The sequence below is a fragment of the Perca fluviatilis genome, chromosome 19 (assembly GCF_010015445.1).
Source record: "Perca fluviatilis chromosome 19, GENO_Pfluv_1.0, whole genome shotgun sequence".
Taxonomy (NCBI): domain Eukaryota; kingdom Metazoa; phylum Chordata; class Actinopteri; order Perciformes; family Percidae; genus Perca; species Perca fluviatilis.
This window is the reverse complement of record NC_053130.1, coordinates 6,114,065-6,138,663: the sequence shown is the minus strand read 5'-3', so window position 1 is coordinate 6,138,663 and position 24,599 is coordinate 6,114,065. Positions and strand designations below refer to the sequence as shown.

General features: G+C 40.9%; 1 protein-coding gene and 1 long non-coding RNA gene across 2 annotated transcripts in view; one reads left to right on the top strand and one right to left on the bottom strand.

Moving 5' to 3' along the window:
* The window catches only part of LOC120548190 (pro-neuregulin-3, membrane-bound isoform), a 411,125-nt gene that overhangs the window by 51,650 nt on the left and 334,876 nt on the right, over positions 1–24,599 (bottom strand). Inside the window, 2 exon segments of the mRNA XM_039784271.1 lie at positions 21,523–21,525; positions 23,544–23,617. Of these exon segments, the coding sequence (XP_039640205.1) occupies positions 21,523–21,525; positions 23,544–23,617 (77 nt within the window).
* Positions 10,142–13,550, top strand: LOC120548191. Its single transcript, XR_005637150.1, has 3 exons — positions 10,142–10,269; positions 10,401–10,469; positions 13,184–13,550. It is a non-coding gene; the product is annotated as an uncharacterized LOC120548191 (long non-coding RNA).

The following is a 24,599-nucleotide window of genomic DNA, read 5'->3' as shown; positions in this document are numbered from 1 at the left end:
CACAGCACTGCCACTTTGTCCGTGTTACCTGTCTGTGTTATTTCCCTGCATGTCATTCTGATATATTTGTACTTTTGTTTCTCTGTACGCGTGCTGTCCATTGCGTTCAGTGTTGTGGCACAGAATTGCCCTTGGGGGACACAAAAGTCTAAGTCTAATGGTTGTTTATCCAAAATTGTAACATTTGGATAGAGACAGGAGTCAGTATTATTTAGACCTGGAACAACTGGTCCAATCTGTTCAACAGGGAGAACGACTTCTGAGTCAACGTGGAAACGCCTACAGGGAGCTGTCAATCATCATCAGGGTCTCATCACTAAGAACATGTCTTCCTCTCTGGCCCTCAGCTAAAAATACGCACGCACGCACGCACGCACACACACACCCGCACACCCACACACACACACACACACACACACAGGTGTTATTTTGTGAGTTGATGCAATTTAATGTTTTGATGTACCCACCTTTCCTCAACATGCCTCTACTTTAGCTTGTGCTTTTTCCTTAATTTCTCCCCAGAATGGCTTTGAAAAATATCAATAAAACAGGTGAGTGCTTGTTGTGTTCAGCTGCAGGCAAAAGTGTAGGAGTAAAAGCTCTGGTTAACCAGCAGTAGAATAAAAAGCAAGAGAGTCGTTCAGCTTTAGAAAGAGCACGACTTGGTCCATTGTTCAAAAAGCATAACGTAGTGTGGATGCATTGCATTCGGGTCTATTTAGGGTCCTGTTGATACAATATAAATAGATCCTCCTGCCTCTTGTGGAATGGATTTCTCGACCCTGATTCAGACACCAACATCTAACATTTACGTTCATACACGGTCGAACATAATTCTGCTACCAAACTTTATTCAAGCTGGAGCATCTGCCTGCTGGATCAGCGTTTAGGGCCTACAGTGATTGACGTGAGTGAAGAAGCTGCAGAGCCGAGATCAAAAGCTCTTGTTTCCTGTGGTGTCGAGTTCAAACTAATTATTCAAAGAAAAAAATAAACTGTAACTGACCTCTTCTTGCTGAGCACGTTTTCAGCGTTGTCATAATACAACTTCAGAAACAAAAACTCAAAGTCGTGAGGATACCTCTAAGCTGTACGTGTCCCCGTATCAAAAGCTTTTGCGGGGAAATTCAAATTTTGCTCTCGTATCATCAGCTTCCAGGGCAGTGAAAGTGATCTGTCAAAGAGATGAATTTAATTTTGATATGATATTTTATGCTCATTAGTCACCATGTAAATTGCAACTCCCTAAATACTCTGTAATTCATCATTAGACATCACAAAATCTTCATCACAGAGAATTCAAATAAAAAACGGAATTTACAAGCTGATAATGTTGGTTTAAATAAACTTATAGGCTTAGCTTAAGCGGTGCATGATGATATGTCATGGCATCAAAGCGTACCCGATGATGGCTTGTAAGTTTAAGGACTTCATCAGCATCCTGAAGTCCCCCCCTCCCCCTCCAGTGACGAGGTTAAAGTTGACATTTTTAAAAATGTCATGACAATTGCAGAAATGTAAAGGAGAAATTGAGCCAGCCAGACATTAGATGTAGCAGAGGAAGGTCAGCCAGTGAATCACTGATGCCTTTGGAAACCAGGAGGAGAGAGAGAGAGAGAGAGAGAGAGAGAGAGAGAGAGAGAGAGAGAGAGAGAGAGAGAGAGAAAGGGGAAAGAGTGAGAGTAATAAAAATTTAAAGGATTTGTAAGGAAGAGTAAACTGTTCCCAAAAGCAATGAAATGAAGAAAGAGGCAGGAGTAAGGAGTATGATAGAGAGAGAGAGAGAGAGAGAGAGAGAGAGAGAGAGAGAGAGAGAGAGAGAGGCAGGACATGTCAAAAGAGAGTTTGGGCAGTTCTGGTAGTGATACGGAGAGGTTTAGTAAGAAGTGCCTGAAGGGCGTGGAGGACTGACAGAGAGATAGAGGAAAGAGACGGTGAGAGTGGAAAGAGACCTGGATGGAGACAGACAGAGGGCAACCTCTGATTCAGCAGGGCAGGGCACATGTCACGTACTTAAGACTCCCCAACTCACTCATTCTGTCTTTCCTTCCTTCCTTTCGCTCTCGATTTCATTACTTCGAATAAAGTCGAAATACCAGATAAATAACCAATTCCACTACTCTCGACTTGGGCATTTTAATGTGAGCTGATCTATCCGACATGAGAGGCAACTCATATGGGGCAGAGGCAGTTTAAAGAATTCCTATTTAAAAGTTTGATTTTAATATCCTCAATGTTCCTCAACTTAGAAAAGTAACGAGATAGAAGCCCTCTAAATTGCTCCCATATTTCAGAATTTTGTCTGATTTAAATAGGTCTGGTATTGTGCTAATAGGGGATTACTGCTTGTAAATAACAAAGACATCTTTTCGTGCCACAGCCAGAATCCATTCCAAACAAATAGGGCGACAAGGGTAGGTGAGATCAACGCAGCCATACAGGGTGTTGTAAGTCGACTTAAAGAACCAAGAAGTCTTTAAATAAACGCATTTTCCTTAATTGACGTGGCAAAAGTGAAGTGCTCTTAGCAACAGCTACTGCAGCTTGTGTGCAGACGGAAGGTGACGCAGACAGGATGGCTACACGTCAGTCTGCTGAGAAAAGAATACCTTCCCGCTTCCAAACAAAAAACAGCGAACATGAACACGATGGAAGTTCGAGTAAATAATAAAGTCAAACTTAATGGCAGTTCCGTCTGATTATCAGGGTGCACAGAAACATGGCATCATGGGAATCAGAACTGTAGCAAATGTAGCCATTGCAATTGAAAACAAAACAGCAATGCATGCTTCAGGAAAATGTCAACTTTATCCAGATTCGAAAAATAAATCATTAGCCTCAGATCGGTAAAGATCCAGGTATTTTGGGCGCCTGGCTAGCTCACCTGGTAGAGCACACGGCCATATATAGAGGGTATTACTCCTGGACGCAGCGGCCGCAGGTTTCGAGTCTGACCTGCGGCCCTTTGCTGCATGTCATTCCTCCTCTCTCTCCCCTTTCATGTCTTCATCTGTCCTATGAAAATAAAGGCCTAAAATGCCCCAAAAATTATCTTAAAAAAAAAAAAAGATCCAGGTATTTTCTAACACAACAGTTCGTGTTTCATGTCTCATGGATGGGAATTGTTAATTTTTATGGATAGTGATATCATTTTCGAGAGCTTAACAAGTCTTTATCGATAACATTATCGATACTTTTCGATTATTTGGTGGAAAGACGAGATTTCAAAAACTGTGACTTCTGTCTCTGTCGGTGATTTTGTTGTAACCAGCTGATTAAGCGGCCCACAGAGCGGTGCTCTCGGTAGCCAGTCCGACTATGTTTTGTACGATTTGCGGTGGGAAGGCCAGGGCTTAATTTGAGCGGGAAAATGTTCCGGCACCTCCGATCCGGAACCTTTTTTATTGGATCCGGCACCTCCTGTGTCACAATGAAAAATGAATCGCCTAAATAAAAAAATTAAACTACTGTTTGTGTAGTGTTGAATGTTGTCATCTGTCTTGTTAGTCTTTATTCCCCCATTGAAGTTCCACAAAAATTTTGTGTTTGCATTTTCGATGCGTTTTGAGGTGAATTTTCAGGGTAAGACGGAGGGGGGAGAGGGACGGAGAGGGAGGGGGGAGGCACTTCAACAGCGCGGCGCTGCACTTCTGGTGACACAAGCGCTTGTGCTGGTTGAGATTGCTGTTCCAGCCTCATTTAACTCAGGGGGGAAATGTCAAAAAGACAACAAAGTTTGCTTAACTTGTTCAAATACGCTGGCCAGTCGGATCCCAAACAAGCAAAACCGTTTCTGCCGATCAAGAATGTGGAGACCACGGTGGGTTTTTTGGTTAATTTAATAGTCCGATGGATAATTGCTGCATGTGAAAACGATTGTTGCAGTGTATTTTTATTTTTACATTTCGCACCGACGCAGTGCGTGTTCTGAAATAGAAATAAACATTGCCTTGATGTACACACAGCGTTGTTTAGGGTTTTTTAGTTAGAGAAGCTACTAGGCAGTGTCATTTATTTTTTTGTTCCGTTACCTCCAACCCCCGTTTTGAGTCGCCGGATCCACCCCCCCCCCTCTGCGCTCCGGGACCTCCCACTTTACAAATTAAGCACTGGGGAAGGCTAGTCTTTACCTATCATGGTCTTTACGCACACACTGTGCTCGTAAATCATTTTTCCGGTTCGCTCACATATTTATTTTTAGACATAACGTTATATGATCCAGTAGTCTTGATAGCAGCATCGATAAGCTTGGACCTGGTTGATTTTCGGGTTTTGAGAAATTTGGAACCGGGTCCTTAACAGAACTGGGTCTCGAGACCCGTCCCCTAGTCACAAGTGCTTCAACTGTCAGTCCCCCAACATTTTCTGTTCAGAAATTAAAAGCTGAAACCTGAACCAACTCTTCAGCTTCAACCTCCCTGCTCTATGTGCTCTTATTTTATAATTGTATCATAAGAAAATGTACACATTTACATTGAGTGTTCAACTTTTAATTTGTCAGCGTTGTTTGGTGGGTTGGAGCCTTTAATACGGACAGTCAAATCACAAATCCAGTATGAATATAGTGCAAAAAAAGGTAATCTGGGGATAGCTGGAGTTATATTTATCTCACCAGCTATAAAGGACCCGTGTCCCTCTTCGTGCCATGCAGTTTAATATGGCCATGCAACCTGAGCAGTGATCCCTGGTCAGTTCTCTTGTTCTTGGGGGTTTAATGACTACAGGCCCTGGAGTAGAGCCACAGATAGGTGGAGCAAAGGCAAAGCAGCGTATCTTAATATACTCATCTTCAATCAGGCTGAGCTGAGGGGGTGGAAAGCTACACGGTGCGATGAATTCCGTCAAATAACGAGAAATAAAGAGAGGAGACAGAGAAACAAGGGCAGGATGGTTGGCTGGAGACAGAAAGGAAATGGCTGTGAAGTAGAACAGGCCAGTTCAGACGTTTGTACAGAGGGGTGATCATCGACTCTAACAACTTGTTGGGGAACCGCTTTAAAGGTGAATTTGAAAATGCTGAGTTTTTATACATATTCTTTTGCTATTATTTTGAGGTTTAATGTTCCTTTATTCTCTCTTAAATATCATAAAGAGACCGGTGCAATGGGGCTTGGCCGTAATTATTCTTAGTACATATTTCAAGCCTTCTCAGGCCAATATAGATATGTCTGTGTTATACAATGGGAAGTGCAGTTAGTAATAATTCATGCTATTGATGAATCATTAAATTTAGAAAAGAAAAATGAATCAATAGGCAGTGAGAAGCAATAAAAAGATAGTGTGTGTATATAATGGAGAGAAAGAGACGGAGAGAGAGACTAAATTGTCGGACACTCTGGACTCTTCTGTACAGAGATGGTACTTACAGTACTAAGACTCCCATCACTTGCCTCCCATTGACGGATAATGAAACTATCCTCAGTTGTCAACTGGTAAAGCTTCAGAAACTAACATTAAAAAACCATTTGGACCACGCAATTTCAAGTCATTTTGCTCCACTACCGCTGTCATCCAAATGCTCCATCACAGAGGTCTGCTGGCCATTAGCAGGTTTTCCACCTGCGTTCATGGCGAGTGGTCATAATCGTTTAACTCCGTGGGGCTGGTATTGGGAGGGTGGTCATTAGATGAGACAGTGGCTTAAATTGCTAATGGTGTGTGCTTACACACACACACACACACACACACACACACACACACACACACACACACACACACACACACACACACACACACACACACACACACACCTATATGAATCAAAAGTCAATCTTGGTCATCTAAGAAACGGCAACAGAAAAACATACACATAAAAAATAACAAACCAGATGTTAACAGCAGGACAAACTTTGTAGCTACAGTATATGGGTAGTCTATATCCTTCATGTTCCACTTCTGGGATTTCTGTGCTGCCGCCGGAAAATCAGCCGGATTTCACTCATTTAGGCCGGATATCTGTTGCCTTGGGTTTCCTTTGTGTTGGCATTTTAAACTCTGGTGGATTTATGAGGACTATGGTTAACCTTTTCTCAGATCTCTGCAGGGTAAATCCAGACAGCTAGCTAGACTATCTGTCCAATCTGAGTTTTCTGTTGCACAACTAAAAACAACTTTTTAACGTTCCACCAAACAAGTTCCTTCCGAGCCTATTTCGCAGCGGCACCGTGGCTTTTTTACGGTGCTTAGCACCGCCCAAGACGATTGTGATTGGTTTAAAGAAATGCCAATAAACCAGAGCACGTTTTCCTCCCATCCCGAATGCTATGTGGAGTAGCCAGACTCTCCTCCAGTGTTCTTTGGAGGAGGGTCTGGCAAAGCGAGACTACTATATGGGTAACCCGTGTGTTTTTTTTTTAAACTATATTCTTGTTGCACTGCACATTGCTGCAGCTCCTCTTTTCACCCTGTGTGTTGAGCTCTCTGTTTTAGCTACAGAGTGAGGCATCTCACTTCTGTTCCATCTTTGTTGGGAGTCGCACATGCGCAGTACCTAGGTAAGGACTGCTAGCCAGTCAGAAGCAGAGTATGAGGGCGTGCCCTGACAGTACCTAGGTAAGGACTACTAGCCAGTCAGAAGCAGAGTATGAGGGCGTGCCCTGACAGTACCTAGGTAAGGACTACTAGCCAGTCAGAAGCAGAGTATGAGGGCGTGCCCTGACAGTACCTAGGTAAGGACTACTAGCCAGTCAGAAGCAGAGTATGAGGGCGGTGCCCTGACAGTACCTAGGTAAGGACTACTAGCCAGTCAGAAGCAGAGTATGAGGGCGCGCCGGACAGTACCTAGGTAAGGACTACTAGCCAGTCAGAAGCAGAGTATGAGGGCGTGCCCTGACAGTACCTAGGTAAGGACTACTAGCCAGTCAGAAGCAGAGTATGAGGGCGTGCCATGCTAGCAGCTAGGCGAGCATTATAACGTGTGTTCCAAAGTGACCACGTTTGTCTCTGAAGTAAAGGCTGGACTAGAGTAGAGCTGTTTGGAGCAGTTTGTGAACCGAGTTTTCTGTTGGAGATGGTAAGTCCCTTTGGCGTGGACTTTGGGCTTTTATTACTTTGTAAACGTATAACATGCACAAAAAAAGATATATAACACTATAAAGCAAAGGGAACAGCCAAAAACCATAATATGAGCACTTAAAGGCATAATGACATTACACTTTTGTCCTGCGGAATAAACAACTCACCCCATCCGCAAATGCCTACCCAGCATGTTTCATTTTTTTTTTTCAATCTGTGTTTTCCTTTGTTTTATCTCCAAATGCCATCCTGCGTCTTTCTAGTGATGTGTCATCACCTTGTTCTGTATGATATGACACTATCAGACTACAAAGTGCTGCATCTCGCTCTTACATTGTTTACAGTTTGCGATCGCTCTCCTAAATATTTACTTACATTGGGGTTGAGTGTGGGGCAATTTTGGTGATGGAACCTTTAAGTGGAAAAATATGTTTTTTTTGCCTATAAATGGTGAGAAGCATGTTTGGCTCTCTGTGGATACATGCCAGTCCCTTATCCGATTGTTCCTCGCTCCTCAAGCGACCTGCAAATCGCTCCAGTCTGCCATCATGAAGGCCATTCCAATGCTTGTGCAGAGATGGTTGAGGTTTGGCATTGACCTCGAATGGTTAGGGTCATTTACCGGTCTGATAAACCTCTTTTATCAGATAATCTGTTACAGATTGGATGCTGCAGCTGATCGGAATGCTCCGACTACTGCAGTTTTATACCGAATTTGACGCACAAGATAACAGAACCAACCTCAAAACTCACAAGTTTAAGATTTTATTTGTTTTCAGATTCCCAATCCAGTTAAAAATAGTGGATCTGCTGGATTGACAAAAGAACCAAAGACAACCTTCTTCATTCATTAGAAAGGTTTCTCTCTTTATGAACTGTTATTTCCCCTTTCCATCCGTATTATAAATAATATAATTTGGGAGTAGAGGAGAGTCTGTCTCATTTAGCAATAAACGCATTTTAAATGTTTATCGTCATTTCCATTTAGTCTCATGAGGCTGGAAATCCCTGTGCATTGGGTAGAAATACAGTTTGATGTGAGATATATTTACATAATTTCCACTTTGTCTAGAACATTTGGGATAATACATCCATACAAAACCCAATATATTCAAATCATAAACTGGATTATTGAATAATGAATTCATAAATACAGATGCAAATAATTATTAAAAAATAAAAACGCTTGCCTTAGAAACGGTTGATGTGCATTTAGTGTCAGTGCAGTACCTTTACACACTGTGTTTTGACTAATCTGAGCACAGTATAAGTACCGAATGCAGGTTTTTTAATAAGTGAGACTTAAGTGAGGAAAACATGGATACAAAAACGAGAATTCCATTGTATCTGCGTCTTCCTCCAAAGAGTGAGAGAACCAACCTGAGCTAGTCTGGAACAGAGCCACACCCCCTCACACATGCAAACTACATAAATCAATGTAAAAAAAGACAAAGAGTACACAAGTTATAAGCAGCTAGTCTATATCCACGACGTTCCTCTTCAGGGATTGTTCAGGTGCCACCGGAAATTCCGCCGGATGTTTTTCATGTCGGCCATATGTCTTTTATTTCGGCTCGATGTCGATGTTTTTGTGTTGGCATCTTAAACTTCGGTGGATCTATGAGGACTATGGTTAACTGCTCCTCAGATCTCTGCAGGGTAAATCCAGACAGCTAGCTAGACTATCTGTCCAATCTGAGTTTTCTGTTGCACGACTTGAACAACTTTTGAACGTACACACAGGAGCGTAGCTAAAAATTCTGGGCCCTGTAGAAAGGCATTTTCTATGGGCCCCTCCCAGCATCCACAGCTATTCATTCTAGCATCTTTTTAGGCCCTCCTAACATGAGGGACCTAGGTACTCAGTCCCCTTTTTCCCCGCACTCCGACGCCCCTGTGTACACATGTTCCACCAAAACAAGATCCTTCCTGAGGCCATTTTGCAGAGGCACCATGCGGCGCTCAGCCCCGCCATAGACGATTGTGATTGGTTTAAAGAAATGCCGATAAACCAGAGCACGTTTTTCTCCCATCCCGAAATGCTATGTGGACTTGCCAAACCCTCCTCCACAGCGCTGTGGAGGAAGGTCTAGTGATGCAAGACTAATAAGCAGCAGAGTGAAAAGGAAACGAAAAGTTCAGACAAACGAAGAATTGACAGAGTCAAAGAGAGGAAGCCAGCTATGTGCTACTGTGAGACGAGGCAGGAGAACTGTCTGGCCCTGTCTGCCACCCTTGCCCAGTTAATGACCTGTGACTGGAGGGTGGGTGCAAGCAGTGAGCATACCAGCCTGCACTTCTCTGGGATAATCTGCGTCCCACTGCCATATTCTTCACTAAGCACCAGCTGACAAGACCGATCCTTCACTATAAATTGGGCCTTCCAGATCCATTAGGGTCTGTATGTGGGCACAGTCACAAGTCGTGCTCAGATGCTCGATGGAAAACAGGACAATAAATAAGAGAAATCATTGCCAGACTGTGAGGAATAAAACCACAAAGTTATTGTTTTTAATATTTAATCCAAATTTGCTATTCACTTGTATAAATATTTTCAGAAAGCCTAGTCACACAGGGGTGCACGCCGGATGAATAGCTGCAATCAATATAGAGTTTCCGCTATTTTCTCGCCCTCCTCTTTTCTGATTGCATGCTATCCCTGTCCATAGCAATAGAAGGGCGGAAGGTAAATTGGCCTCAGCAATCAGGATCCATTAAGCTTTATTGCAAGAGTCATTTTGCGTTTGCCGCTGACTTCACCCGTGGAGGGAGGGGATATCATTTTAGAGGACAATATATTTCATGTGCTTTTGTCCATTTAAAGAGAGATGAATGCAGAATAGATTCTGCTGTTGTAGGCAGAGGGAAATATGAAGAAGAGAATCAGCAACTTATTGACGCTGCTAATGCTAGACAGGAAGCACAATGAACCTAATTAACTTTGATCAGGCTATAGACTCAAGCACCGAATACAATATTTTCAGGGCTGTGTTTTTTTTCTGTATTCTATATTTAATTCATTTAATTCAATTCATTGTGTTGAATGATATGGTTCGCAGAAATGGCAGAAATACACTCAGGAATCCACATATGTGCACCCAACGGCACACTATGGGTTAGTGTATCACTCAGTCTTCACTTTCACCAGCTGCAGCTCACAGGAATAGCAGCCACGCGGATGCTGTTCAGTGATACGTCTGTGATTCTTGAAGGCAGTTAAACAAGCTGTGCGCTCTAATGTTGCGTGTCGCTTTGGTGAGCCAGGTGGAGACTGAGCTTTGGTCGAGATGCATGTGTGACAGGAGCGGCCCAGCTGGTCAATGGGACACACCTGCAGCTAATTAACCTCTGCCTATACGTGTGTGTGTGTGTGTGTGTTTCAATAGAAGCTGACAGGAGAGGGCTATCAGTAGCAAACTGCCAACACCCTGCTGTGCACCTGGAACCAGGAATGGGTGGGTATAAATGACACTGCCACTCTTTGGCCCTGAAAAAGGAAACTTTAATTAGCCTGCCAAACAGGTAAAGCGTTCCAAAATCACCGATTCTAGCAGTCTCTCGGCAGTTGTGCAACCTAATGAATGCAGGCACAAACGGGGCACACCTTTTTTCATAGGTTAAAGTTAGAATCACAATGAAATGAAATGAATAAATGCATGCTGGGAATACGAAATATCCACTGGCAATGGTCCTTTTTCCAGGGGCAGTTTTAAGGGGGTTGCAAGGGTGGACAGTGACCCTGTAATATTAAACCTCAACCCCCCTCTGGCCCCCTTAAATTTGGCAAGTATTTTCATAAATTATTAACCCCACCTTTATCCTCAAAGAGGGGATATTATTCATGTGCAGTGATAGATAAAATGTAGGTTAACACTGAATGAGTATTCTTGTGTTTACATTGTTACATGGTGTTTACGTCCCCATCGTGTCTAGGCGAGAAGTCAAATTTGTCATATAACAAGCAACACCCTCTGGCACTGTGTGAAACTTAGGAAGCTCAGGCTGACGACCGAGCTTTCCTAAAGTTCCACTGCCACCATCTACAGGAGCAATATTTTACCCATCTTTTCTAGCTCTCGCTGGCGAACAAGTGCAAACGAAACATGAAGAATGTGATCCTATACTTGCTAGGTCGCATGGAAAGACATCTGTGACACTTAAAGGATGAAAAAAATGAAAGAAAACAACAAAGAATTTGAAATTTTTTGAGGCAACCCACGCCTCCGAAACGTTGACTTATTTCTGCAATTTAGACACACACATCTTTGACACTCTATAAACATTCTTTGGTCGCTGCAGACCCTGGCAAAGTCATTGGTGTTTTCATCTGCCAATGCAACCATCAAAGAAAACTCTCAGAACCCCACAAGGACACCACATAAACCACAATTTTCAGAGGTTGCTTCCTAATCCTGTCTCCCCTGCTCCTGATTCTCTCATCTTCACCATATGCTGTATGCACCATATTGTCTTTCATGTCCTTTATATCTCATGATCCTCTATCTAAAGTGTTTGTAGGGTGAAGCTGTGGTGGCCCTGCCGAGGGGCTCCAGCAACCCCTTCTGTTCTTCATTTATGTTTGAGTCATGATGTTGTGAACTATAGTCCCCTTTCACAGTGGCCATTTTGACTTGTCAGGAAAAATACAGGTGGAACTAACACCAATGATGATAACATTTACATGTCCCATTAAGCCATTCCAGTGAGCCAACACAATATGTGGAACTGGCAAAACCTTATGCAATGCAGCCATTACTAATGCAATTCATTACACCTTTTGTTTTAGACTGCTATGACGTGTAAGTTATGTAACTGCTTATGTTACATTTTCAACTTCTAACTCAAGTTATTGCCAGCAATAGGTCCACTTGATTAGATATAACTCCTCCAGCAATTATGTGGTCATAAAATGATGTTTTTGTTTAATTTTTGGTGCCATGCCAATGTAAAGTTAGAGACTTACCATACTATTAGATTTGTTAATTAACATTACAAAATCCTTGTCTTAATTATTTCACACATCAGGTATCATTATTGAAAGAACAGTCCTGAACTATAACTAATTCTGTAGGGAAATTACCCTAATTTAAGTAATCATCAAACTTAGTAGCTCCTATATTGACTCTGGGTGTCTGGTTTTCGTACCTGCCCTACGCCATTATTTAAAATTGCACTTGCAATCTGTGTGTAATTAGCGTCTGATTTTAGGGCTGTGCAATTAATTGAAATGTAATCGTGATTATGATTTTGGCTCCCAATGATCACAAAAACAGAATAATCGAGAAAAACAATTATTTAGGTCATTACGTTTTGCAAGTAAACTCTTATTTTCTCTTGTGTTCTGAATGAAAAAGTAAAGTTTAAATAGGAAAAGTATTAAGGCAAATTTCACAGTTGTATGTGCGGTTTTTTTTTTTACTGTTGATTTATTTAACTTTTTCCACTAAGTTCAATCATTGCAACATCTTTCCAGAAGTCAACGAGTAATCGTGTTGAATTATCGTGATTTCAATATTGACCGAAATAATCGTGATTATGTTTTTTTCCATAATCGAGCAGCCTTATCTGATTTAGTTCAGTTTAACAGCAGCTTGTGGATTACTTTACTAATTGTAATCCAGTACATCGTCTTGCATGCAAGCACAAACAAATACACAATGTCTGGTGAGAGAGGAGAGGGTGGTGAACACTATGAATGTGTAAGATGGATTTGTTTCATCTGGTTTCAAAGAGACCTGCTGTCAAAGAGTCTTATTTTGTAGTTTTTAATGGGTAATATTGATCTGAATGTTGCCATTTCCTTCACCCCGGACGCCAATTTAAGAAAAAGTAGTCTGTGCCTCTGCAGCTAGAGCTTCATACAAAGCAAGTGATATTATTTCTAATATTATAAAGTACAATATAGAAAATCTTGCTCCTGGATTCAAAGATTTCAATCTGCTCTTGGTGACTGTTAGGCTTGGAAGAAACTCCCATCTTTTACATCTTAGACCCTCTCTGGCTTTGGTTGTCAAGCACACAGACTTGACAGTTCTTTATCCATATCCTGGTAGGTTGGATTTGCCTTGCCACAATAAGTCAGTATTAGGAGGGCTGATACCACAGCTGATGCCAGAGATGTCAAGTACTTCTGAGTGTTAAGCCAGCTATTTTCCTTCTCATCTTTCAGATGGTGTGAATTCAACAAGATGTCTCCTGAGACGCTGCTTTACACTTCCCAACACTGTGTAGGAATGCCAGCATGGAGACGCAACCATGCAGAAACATAAATGCAAAAAATGTAGAGCACAGAAACAACAGACACCCTTGCACACACAAAAATATGCACATTAGGAAATGTGCCAGCATGACTTGAGAAAACTAGACCAAGTACGTTGGGTACACAAACTCTGTAGCCGCAACTGCACATTAACTAATTTCATGTCAAATTCAAAAAGGTTGTATTATTTAATCTACAGCTCCTGTTCTGTACCGCCTACTGTGATACTATATGTGCTGTTTTAAAATAAAGAAAATATGAATATGTTTGAAAAGTATGACAATGTCTCTTTTCATCAACAAGTCCTATCCTTAAAGCCCCTATGTGTACGATTTTTAAATGTCTGACTCTGGCAAATCCTGGTGGTAGTCACAAAAAGACACTTTGGCAGACAGCAAAGCACAGTTTCATGTCGTCATTTTTCTACAGCGCTGTGGATTGCCTTATTGCACCAGTGTTGGTGTCCACTCCACTATCTGTGCTTGATATAACTTTTGGAGCTTTTTTTGGCGTCTTTGCACTTTGCTTATCTGCTTTGCAGTTTGTTCCCAAATACCCACATAATCTATTTGAGCCTGTTTTCTCGTGACTTTGCTAAATGATAAAGATACTACTACATGAATAGATATGTGTCCGGTATTTTATTGATTCCCAAAGTGTCTAAAGGTCAGGGGCAGCTACAGAATGTCACCCTCAGAGCTCATACTGTATGTGTTCCCTGTTTTGCCCAAGGACACTTAATTATTACTGTGTTCATTCATACCATGAATCTTCTATCCTTGTACTCAACTGAATAACATTCTATTGTGAGTATCACTGCGAGGCTTAAGCTGAAATGGAATAATTTGCACAGTTGTGAATAAACAACACGCATCACTCGCTCAGTAGAGCATTTTTGTAACGATCCAAGGTGACTCACATTGCCCCTGCCTCAATAGTTGGCCCATGATAAAAGCATAAAGCTTAAAGCAATTGCACATTATATGCTTCCTTTAAATCGTATGGACTGAAACATGCAACACAATGTGAAACACTGGGTTGTATTCTCAGTGAAATTGCATGGACTTGCATGATTACGGCAGTGTTATCATCTGCGGTGCACACAAACCTGCCGAGCATGAAATCAGATCTCATAAAGATAGCGTGAATTAAATTTGTCTTCAGATTTAAATCTCTAAATCTCTTTCTGTCTATGGGGTGTGACATGATGCATGTCCTGTATTGTAGGTGACAGCATGCCGATTCTGACTCTGCTTTGCGTCGTCATAAAACTAGACCGTCTCGGCTCGAATCAGAAGGGTTGAATGTGTTTCAATTTGTGACCAAGACAATAATTGCGGCAGGGCTATATAGATAATGAAAGTATTAAAGAAATATATTGATGTAGGGCAGAAGAGAGAGGGAACACTATTCAAAGAGAATACATTTAGAGTCTAGTCTATGTTAGTGACTGAATTATTGAATTATATACTGCATTATTCCGTGAAAGCTCCTCAGAATAGGTCGTGCCAATCAGCAACCTCCTAGATTCAACAACAAAAGATGTCTCGACAACAAAAGCAGAACTCTGTTTCTTCTGCAATAAAACATATCTGACATATTGTATGTAAGGATAACAACAAAAAGCTGTTGTTCCTCTTTGACAGATTCAGGGGCAACCTTTAAATAAATCTTTGTCTCAAACACATTCCATCATTCGAGTTAAGAGACAAAATCGGTATTGGGCCTTGTCAGCATTTTGAGAACTAAATGCACATCGGTGAGTAATGTGTAAACCCTGACTGGTTGGAAGTTAGTTTTTACTAGTGATGTCCAAATTAAGCTTCATGAACCATTAGTTGTATTTGTTGACCCAACTAGATGGCCCTCTTGGTTTAAATAAAAAGGCTCAAGTAATGGCAATTCAGCGTGCTTTCAATGCTTTGTTGAACAGATAGCGCCTTCTATTGGGCTCAGAAAATACAGAAAATGCTTCACAAAGCTTCATTTGGACATCTGTAGTTTATTAGTCTCGCTTTGCCAGACCTTCCTCCACAGCGCTGCGAAGGAGGGTCTGGCTAGTCCACACAGAATTCCGGAATGGGAGAAAAACGTGCTCTGGTTTATTGGCATGTCTTTAAACCAATCACAATCATCATGGGCGCCGCTGAGCACCCTACGGCGGAATTTCCGGCGGCAACGGGGCAATCCCGGAAGTGGAAGTTCGTGGCTATAGACTAGTAGTTTTATAGACATAATATTTTTAAATCTTTATGATTTCGTTAAAAATCTGGTTAGGTTTGGCTCCTAGCTTCATCACACCTACCTTAATCCTTTACTGTATGAATCAGATATAAAATATTCAAGCTGTCCATTCGCTGAATTTTGCACGCTACCAAAAGAACATTTCTTTCTTCCTTTACTTTTCTTTATTTTATTTTCTTTATTTCAGCTTTAGTTATTTCGAACCAAAATTAACAATACAATATAAAAAACACAATAAGTGCATTGCAACACACCAAAGGGAAAAACAATATCTACTGTATGAAGTATTACAAACAATATAATCAATCTGTCTGAAAAGGAACTGGACGAAGCCAAAGCTTCTTTTTCCCACCCCTAATTCAACTTTATATAGTTCCTGTATATATTATATATGTTGTACAGTACAGGCCAAAAGTTTGGACACACCTTCTCATTCAATGCGTTTCCTTTATTTTCATGACTATTTACATTGTAGATTCTCACTGAAGGCATCAAAACTATGAATGAACACATGTGGAATTATGTACTTAACAAAAAAGTGTGAAATAACTGAAAACATGTCTTATATTCTAGTTTCTTCAAAGTAGCCACCTTTTGCTCTGATTACTGCTTTGCACACTCTTGGCATTCTCTTGATGGGCTTCAAGAGGTAGTCACCTGAAATGGTTTTCCAACAGTCTTGAAGGAGTTCCCAGAGATGCTTAGCACTTGTTGGCCCTTTTGCCTTCACTCTGCAGTCCAGCTCACCCCAAACCATCTTGATTGGGTTCAGATCCAGTGACTGTGGAGGCCAGGTCATCTGGCGCAGCACTCCATCACTCTCCTTCTTGGTCAAATAGCCCTTACACAGCCTGGAGGTGTGTTTGGGGTCATTGTCCTGTTGAAAAATAAATTATGGTCCAACTAAACATAAACCAGATGGGATGGCATGTCGCTGCAGGATGCTGTGGTAGCCATGCTGGTTCAGTATGCCTTCAATTTTGGATAAATCCCCAACAGTGTCACCAGCAAAGCACCCCCACACCTCCTTCATGCTTCACGGTGGGAACCAGGCATGTAGAATCCATCCATTCACCTTTTCTACGTCGCACAAAGACACGGCGGTTGGAACCAAAGATCTCAAATTTGGACTCATCAGACCAAAGCACAGATTTCCACTGGTCTAATGTCCATTCCTTGTGTTTCTTGGCCCAAACAAATCTCTTCTGCTTGTTGCCTCTCCTTAGCAGTGGTTTCCTAGCAGCTATTTGACCATGAAGGCCTGATTCGCGCATTCTCCTCTTAACAGTTGTTCTAGAGATGTGTCTGCTGCTAGAACTCTGTGTGGCATTCATCTGGTCTCTAATCTGAGCTGCTGTTAACTTGCGATTTCTGAGGCTGGTGACTCGGATGAACTTATCCTCAGCAGCAGAGGTGACTCTTGGTCTTCCTTTCCTGGGGCAGTCCTCATGTTTCATTGTAGCGCTTGATGGTTTTTGAGACTGCACTTGGGGACACATTCAAAGTTTTCGCAATTTTCCGGACTGACTGACCTTCATTTGTTAAAGTGATGATGGCCCCTCGTTTCTCTTTACTTAGCTGATTGGTTCTTGCCATAATATGAATTCTAACAGTTGTCCAATAGGGCTGTCGGCTGTGTATCAACCTGACTTCTGCACAACACAACTGATGATCCCAAAAAATTCCACTAATTAACCCTGACAAGGCACACCTGTGAAGGGAAAACCATTTCAGGTGACTACCTCATGAAGCTCATTGAGAGAACACCAAGGGTTTGCAGCGCTATCAAAAAAGCAAAGGGTGGATACTTTGAGGAATCTAAAATATAAAACGTGTTTTCAGTTACTTCACACTTTTTTGTTAAGTACATAATTCCATATGTGTTCATTCATAGTTTTGATGCCTTCAGTGAGAATCTACAATGTAAATAGTCATGAAAATAAAGAAAACGCATTGAATGAGGTGTGTCCAAACTTTTGGCCTGTACTGTATATGTATGTATCATATATTTTATATTATATATTCATAGCAAGATAACAAATATACATAAACTATATATAATTTTAAACACCTACCAAATTTGTTTTACATTTTGCACGAAAAAAACCCATTATCCTAATCACCCACCCCAGTACAGTCAGTACAATAACCCTTCCTCACAATCATTGCTCTTATTCATCCAATATTTTGATCATCAGGCTCCGTTGATTGTGTGGCAAAGACCTTGTAGGTGGAAACATTGCATCAATGAAAAATATTCTGGGAGCTTGCAAAATTCTGTGTGGACAACCTCTCCTACCTTTGTATGCTGTTTTATGTCCTGCACCTGTACCCATGTGCACACTATCCACTTTCTTTGCCTTGAAACATTCTCATACCACAGTACTGTTAAGGAATTATGATTCCTCGAGCTTTATTAATTATCATTTGATAATTTTCTATATAGACTGTGTTCAAAACTCTCTCCCTGATGTTTGAGCTCTCATTGAAATGCAGTCTGAGGGCCTTGTAGAGGATTTGTTTACTGTGACAGGTGCAGGTACATTCCTGGGCAATAGGCTTGGGACCATCACATAAACTATTTGCAATATATCACCTTGACCATCTCTGTGTTTCTCTGTGCTTGGTGTTCGATATTTGAGTATCTAGGGAGAGGTGAGTAAATTTCCATAACAGTACTTTGAGATTTCAGTCTTGGTACACCTGGTTGAAGCAGGCTGGGCCAGCAAAATCAATACAACTTTTGCATTTCTCTTTTGTTAATGTGTGTTTTATGTTTGTACCACAGAGTACCACTTTTAATTACTTTCAATTACAATAAAGTCAATTCAGATTCTAAAAGCTGAAACAACATTTATGTTGAAACTAGTCTTTTATCAATGCTCAGTCTAAATTAGTCTATAATTAAACCCTTAACATTCATGTTTTCTGCCTTATGTAACTTTAACATTGTTTTTCCACATTGACAGTATCACACATACTCAGAATTATTTTGTTCCAACTCTATATTGAAGCTGTATGATGTTTACACTGAATGAAATATTCAAACCCATCAAATGGCAATATTCTAGATGTTTTGTACATCATTTCACACACATTTCCCCTGACATATTTGGTGTCTTTGGATACTTTGTGATCTCCATTTTAATTTAAAACAAAGTTCTGTGGGTTTGGATAATGTTTGGCCGTGCAGGACGAGTTTCTAAGTGGCCTCCCTGTGGACTAATGCTTTTCAGGGTATAAATTGCTTAACTCGTCAAACAAAGACAAAAAGAGAATTTTACTGCTTTTCTTTGTTTTATATAACTAGTGCAGTGCCCGTGCAAAATCAGTTTTTGTTTTTAGTAATTGTTGGTTTGGTGTGTTTGAGTGCTCATTGTTACAATTACATGGCAAAAGTTCAGTGACATTTTTATTTGTGCATGGTAGAAAACAGCCTGCTTGTTGTCGCTGTCAAAGTGGCCATGGATGTGGTCAGATCATCAGGCACAGGCAAGAAGACGTTGGTGGTGGTTGTGCTATGGGTGGGATATGGTAGTGCTACGTCCTTCTGTCAGTTTGCGAAAAGGCTACTACAAATGATGGCCGTGAAAGAGACTATGAACGCTTTGAATAGGATATGTTCAGTTGCTGAAACAGGCTAGCCTATGTTTGAGTTGCTGAATAGCCTAGGCTACTATTACACAGTAGACTAAACTCTGAGAAAACGATAATGTTAAGCGCACCAGAATAAAATATAATATTCAGAATTAAACAGTGTAGCTGACTTACAGATTCTGTTAACATCCACAAATGAACGTAAACAAGAAGATTCAAGTGAGGTTCAGATCTTGGCTGGAGCAGGCTACGCACCAAGAAAACGATAACGTAAGCACAACAGAATGTAAATCCCCAAAAATTATATTCAGAATTAAACAGTGTAAGCCTAGCTGACTTACGGATTCAGCGAACATCCACAAATGAATAAGTGCAAAGACATATTAAGTGAAAAAGAATATTATCCCACAAATGTTCCCATCCCATAATATTCATAATTGAACACTGTAGCTGACTTACAGATTCAGTGAACATCCACGAATGAATGTAAGCGCAAAGATTCAGGTGAGGTTCAGAGCAGGCTACTACTTCAGGTGAAAAAGTTTTAGTGCTGGAGTAGGTAGCTACTACTTTAGGAGGGGGAAGGGCAATTAGGGTAATGGGCGAAGATTCAGGGGGAGGTTGGCTGGAGCAGGTAGCTACTACTTTAGGAGAGGGAAGGGTAATTACAGTGGCAAGAAGCTATTTATGGTTCTTTCAATCATAGATTTCTCATTTCTTATCCAAACAACGTCAAACTTGGCACTGCACTCGTGCCCCTATTAAGAAATCTATCAAGTTTGAACGGTTTGAGAAATATGAGAATAACAAACACACTGACATATAGACGTTCCTGTAGCCTAATAGATAGCCTATTGAATAACTTGATGATACAGAAAACAAACCATTTTATGGAGTGATGCATCATCATGTGATATTTGCAACGATGTGTGCTTCTTTTACCGATATGTTTGGGGGTGGCTGTAGTTCAAGTCCCAGTACGGACCGAAGTACAGAGTGTGGATTGGTAGCTGGAGAGATGCCGGTTCACCTCCTGGGCACTGCCAGGTGCTCTTGAGCAAGGCACCGTACCCCCCCAACCGCTCAGGGCGCTGGTCCAGCACTGGCAGCCCACTCACTCTGACATCTCCCCATTTGTGCATGAATAGGTCCTGAGCATGTGTGTGTATTTCAGGCCTGTGTGTAGTGATTTAAAAAACAGAGTGTAAATTGTAATTTCCCCGCTGGGGATCAGTAAAAATTATAAATAAATATTTAACGATATCTTTTGCATTTCTAATTCAAACAACGTCAAACTTGGCACTGCACTTACCCTTGCCTGTAGCAAGACACCACTGTCAAGTTTGAAATCCATCAGAAGAACGGTTCGAGAGATATGCGAATAACAGACACACAGACACACAGACAGACAGACGTTCTGTAATTTATAGATAGATAAAGGGTTTTGGACCGTTTGTCAGAAAAAACAAATCTGAGAGACTTTTTTCTCTCAGAACCTGTGATAGGCATTTACACAACTTTTTTGATATTCTAATGTTTAAATTCTTAATCCATTAATTCATTAGCCGCTGTCCGTTTTTTTCTTCCCTCCTCTTGACTTAGTCTGTTAAATGCATTATGTACGGTCTGGCATTTAATCAACTCTTGCGTTACATTATTGATCTTTGAGCATTTTATTCAATATTGTAGTGTAGTTAAAAAAAAAAAAACGGTGTTCTAACTTGTTTAAATTATAGGGTATGGTAGTCTTTGTTTTGTCTAGAAGACAAACATTTCTCTCCCTTTCTGCCTTGCCTCGTATCTCACTGTCATTCTGTTTGTACAGACATTGGATTCATGTCTCTCTTTCTATCCTCTGGGACCCTGAGACTGTGTGATAGCCCTGCTCAGAAGATGTGTCCACTTTCATCCAGCCTCTCTCTTCCTCATTTGCGCCCTCCTTCCCTTCCATCGAGACCACAGCGTGCCAGAGGTCCTTGGCAGCGTTGGTCTGCCCTGCTGGTGAACCTTTTTTAGCTTGCACAATTCAAGCCTCAGCCTATCTGAGGCCCGTGCCACTTTGTCTTAGGAGATGAGTTGGACAGAGAACTGTATAGGCTAGGGAGAAGGTACAAGGTCTGACGCATGGATGATGAGTGTTGAGGAAAGGATGGCACGGAGTAGGTTAACAAAAGACAGATGGGGGCGAGAAGGGGGCCGTCTGGAGGGAAATTTGGATGAGGGAACGAGGATGTCAACACTGAGGCAAGCTCGAGCACGGGAAACAAAGGTAACCCGGGAAATTAGGATTTGATGAGCTGCGAGCAGAGGAGTCAAGGAGAGTGATGCTGTGACAAGATTATCTGAGGGGGTGAGGAAAGAAGAGGGAGGCCCAATATGCCTCTTTTCTTTTCCAACTTTGCACTTACCAACTTTTTTGAAGCAGCAAGTAGTTGAATAAAATGCGGAAAAAAGGAAGAAAGGAAAAGGTGGCGTTACTGAAAAAACAGGCTATATAACACTGTGTTTTGTAGTAGAGATCATAAATGAAGAAATAATAAAGAAATAAAGGCAGTCAAGACGGGGACGGACGCCAGTGAGAAGGATGACCTGAAAGTCGGCCAATCAATTCTTAATATCAGAAAAGGATAGAAATTTGGCAGTGTGTTAGAGAAAGTTGGAAAGAAAATATGAATGAGATTAGAATGAAAAGTGGTGTGAGTTAAAGCTGATACAAACAGAAAGGAGTAGGGGATTTGTGTCAGGAGTTCAACCGGAATGCCAAAAGGTGAAAAGACTCTTTTTGGCTATGGCCCAGTTGACCCCATAGGCCTGTCGGTCAAACTGTTTTCGTCTGACATTTGACAGATTGTTTAAGTAATGAGGATGGTAACAGTTCTTGGGTACCAATGTGTTCAGGTCAGTAGGTTTGGTGTACAAACAAAAGCGATGGGTGTCACTTCAGTGAACAGCAATGTTATTCTAACAAGGACAATTACCCTAACACTTGCTTGGAATTAAAAACCTCATTAAGGAGACTTAATTAATGATCTGGAAAGTATAGGATGTTAACAAAGAGCAAGTGATATCAGTGGTGTTGCATTTGCCACATTTCATCTACATGTCTCATTTAAGGCCCATTCTCCTTTGCAATCAAGTAGGACATATTCATAATGAGAAATTTAAATTGAATAATATTACCACAGAGAGGTTTTTTTTTAAGACTTATATTGGACAATTATGAGGTAAAAATCCCCAAAGGCAAAGCACTGTCCTTCTACAGTAAATGGTGCAATTAAAGCATGTGCCTTTTTGGTAGAAACGTCACAGATAAGCTATTTTACTGCGACGTTATTGCTCCAGTGACAAGGTTGCATATTGTTTTGGATGAGAGCAACGGGGAAATTAATATGGCATAGATAGCGAGCGGTAAGGATAGAAGTCAGGGCAATTTTCATTCTTTTCTCAGGTATATGACATTTAGAAGACCATGTCTTTGGGAGATAAAGAAATGGGAGAAGTGACATTAGTAGGAGTAGGTTAGGGTATTTGAGAAAGCGGGGAATAGAAGAAAATGAAAAGGTAATATGAGAACAAATCATAAGAAAGGGCAGAACATACAAAAGACAGAAAAACGATACCGTTGAAATGCTGTAACCCCATACATTATTGGTACTTAAACATCAAAGAAAACTCAGAAATGTTATTTTAATAGTCTGCTCTGGTACTTTGCAGTACATTTGGCTTTCTATCATTGTATTCAATGTTTTTATCTGTATGAAATGAAGAAATTCAGTAAAAGTCATTGTCAGAATTTGTTATGGAATCATTTTAATTTTTCTGCTTGGCAGTCGTCCCGCTTCACTGTGTGTATCAATGCATGTAATAGCATTGGTTTTCAAATTTAGACCCACAGTTTTCTAATCAGGGACTGCGGCTCACCTGGGATGCCAGGTAAATGAAATTAATTTAACCGCAGATCAAAAACCAGCCGTTCTGTGGCTTCTGAGGAACCGCAGATATGATCTACATATTGTGCATGTATAGATGCACAATGCACATACAGTAAGAAGTTTAGTTTTGGAGCACTTATATAATTTATTGTGCAGTATGAATCATGGTAGGGAAGAAATCCATGACTGCTTTGCTGCTGCAATGAGAGCATTTCTTAAGAAATAACATTTATGCATATTTCAAAGGAGATATGCGATTAGAAAAAATGTCTAGATGTGAATAAATACCTTATTATATATCAACCTGTCTTGTGGGATGTTTGCACGAACAGTAGACGTTGGTATGTTTGATTTTACCTAGTGCTTTATCAATGTGGATCAATACTCTTAAGAACTCCAGTTGAACCTCATCAGAATGATCAAGGGAACATGACCCCGCTCCGTTTCCCTCCTGTTTACTTTTATCTATCAGATCTCAATCAAACGTGGCAACTTACTTGGGTCGGACAGGATGGAGTCTGTCTTGGGGAGAAACTGGTCACAGCGGATTCCCTGGTAGCCTTCTCGACACCTGGTGGAGAACAAAAAGAGGAATAAACCATCAGTCAATGGATCAGTTGAGAACGCACGTCACTACAACTGATGCTGACAAAAAGCTCCTCCTTGTGTTTTGAGACAGATGTAGGTAAGGATCAGTTCTTGCGGAAGTAAACCAAATGGCAAGAAAGTGCAAAGTATGGCAAGCTGCCAGGAAGAAATTTAATAGAGGTGATTTTTAAGGGTTGAAAACCTGCAATAGACTTTCAGATGTCATACATTTTCTAGAAGACATCTGTCTTTTCAGCAAAAAAAATCACAAATTAAGCCTGCAGCAGAAAAGGAACATCCAATCCCCATTAAGTGAGACCCTCCAACCTTTCTCTGTGTTGCTGAATGAGTTTCAGGTTCCTTGCTTGTTTGTAGGAAATCTTCACAGAACACACCAAACGATGAATCAAAATGTAAAACCAAAAAAGGCAAGGTGTAAAAACTGTGTGAAGGCTGAACTTGCCAATGACAATGCATCTGCTGTAAAAATATATTTTTTTCCCTTTGCATTCTTAACCCCTATCAGGAAGAAATGCCGATGAAGAATGCTTAATATATTGAAGACGCATTCCATGGTTTCTGGAAAGTCCTCAAACATCCAAAGACATCTCAACAGTTTGAATTGGATTGCCACATTCTTGAGAGTGCCAGTAAGTCAATGATCATTAAGCAGCTAATACATTCTAAAATGTGCTTGGGCTGCTCTTCAGAAATATGTCCCAGGAAAAGGGTGTGCAGTGTGAGGATGTGTTTTTAATTAATTTGAGGTCAATAACTACATCCTTAAGCGTAGCTGTTTTACAGTGCACAGAGATAGCATGGAGACCAAAATGCCAGTATGCAGTGTAAACTGGGTGCCACAGTTGGTTAGGATACTACTTTTTGCCTCTGGTCATGTGTACCTTGCTTGCTGTGCTGTTTTTCTCTGTCCATCTTGAGGAAAATGTAAGTCTCATGAAAATACA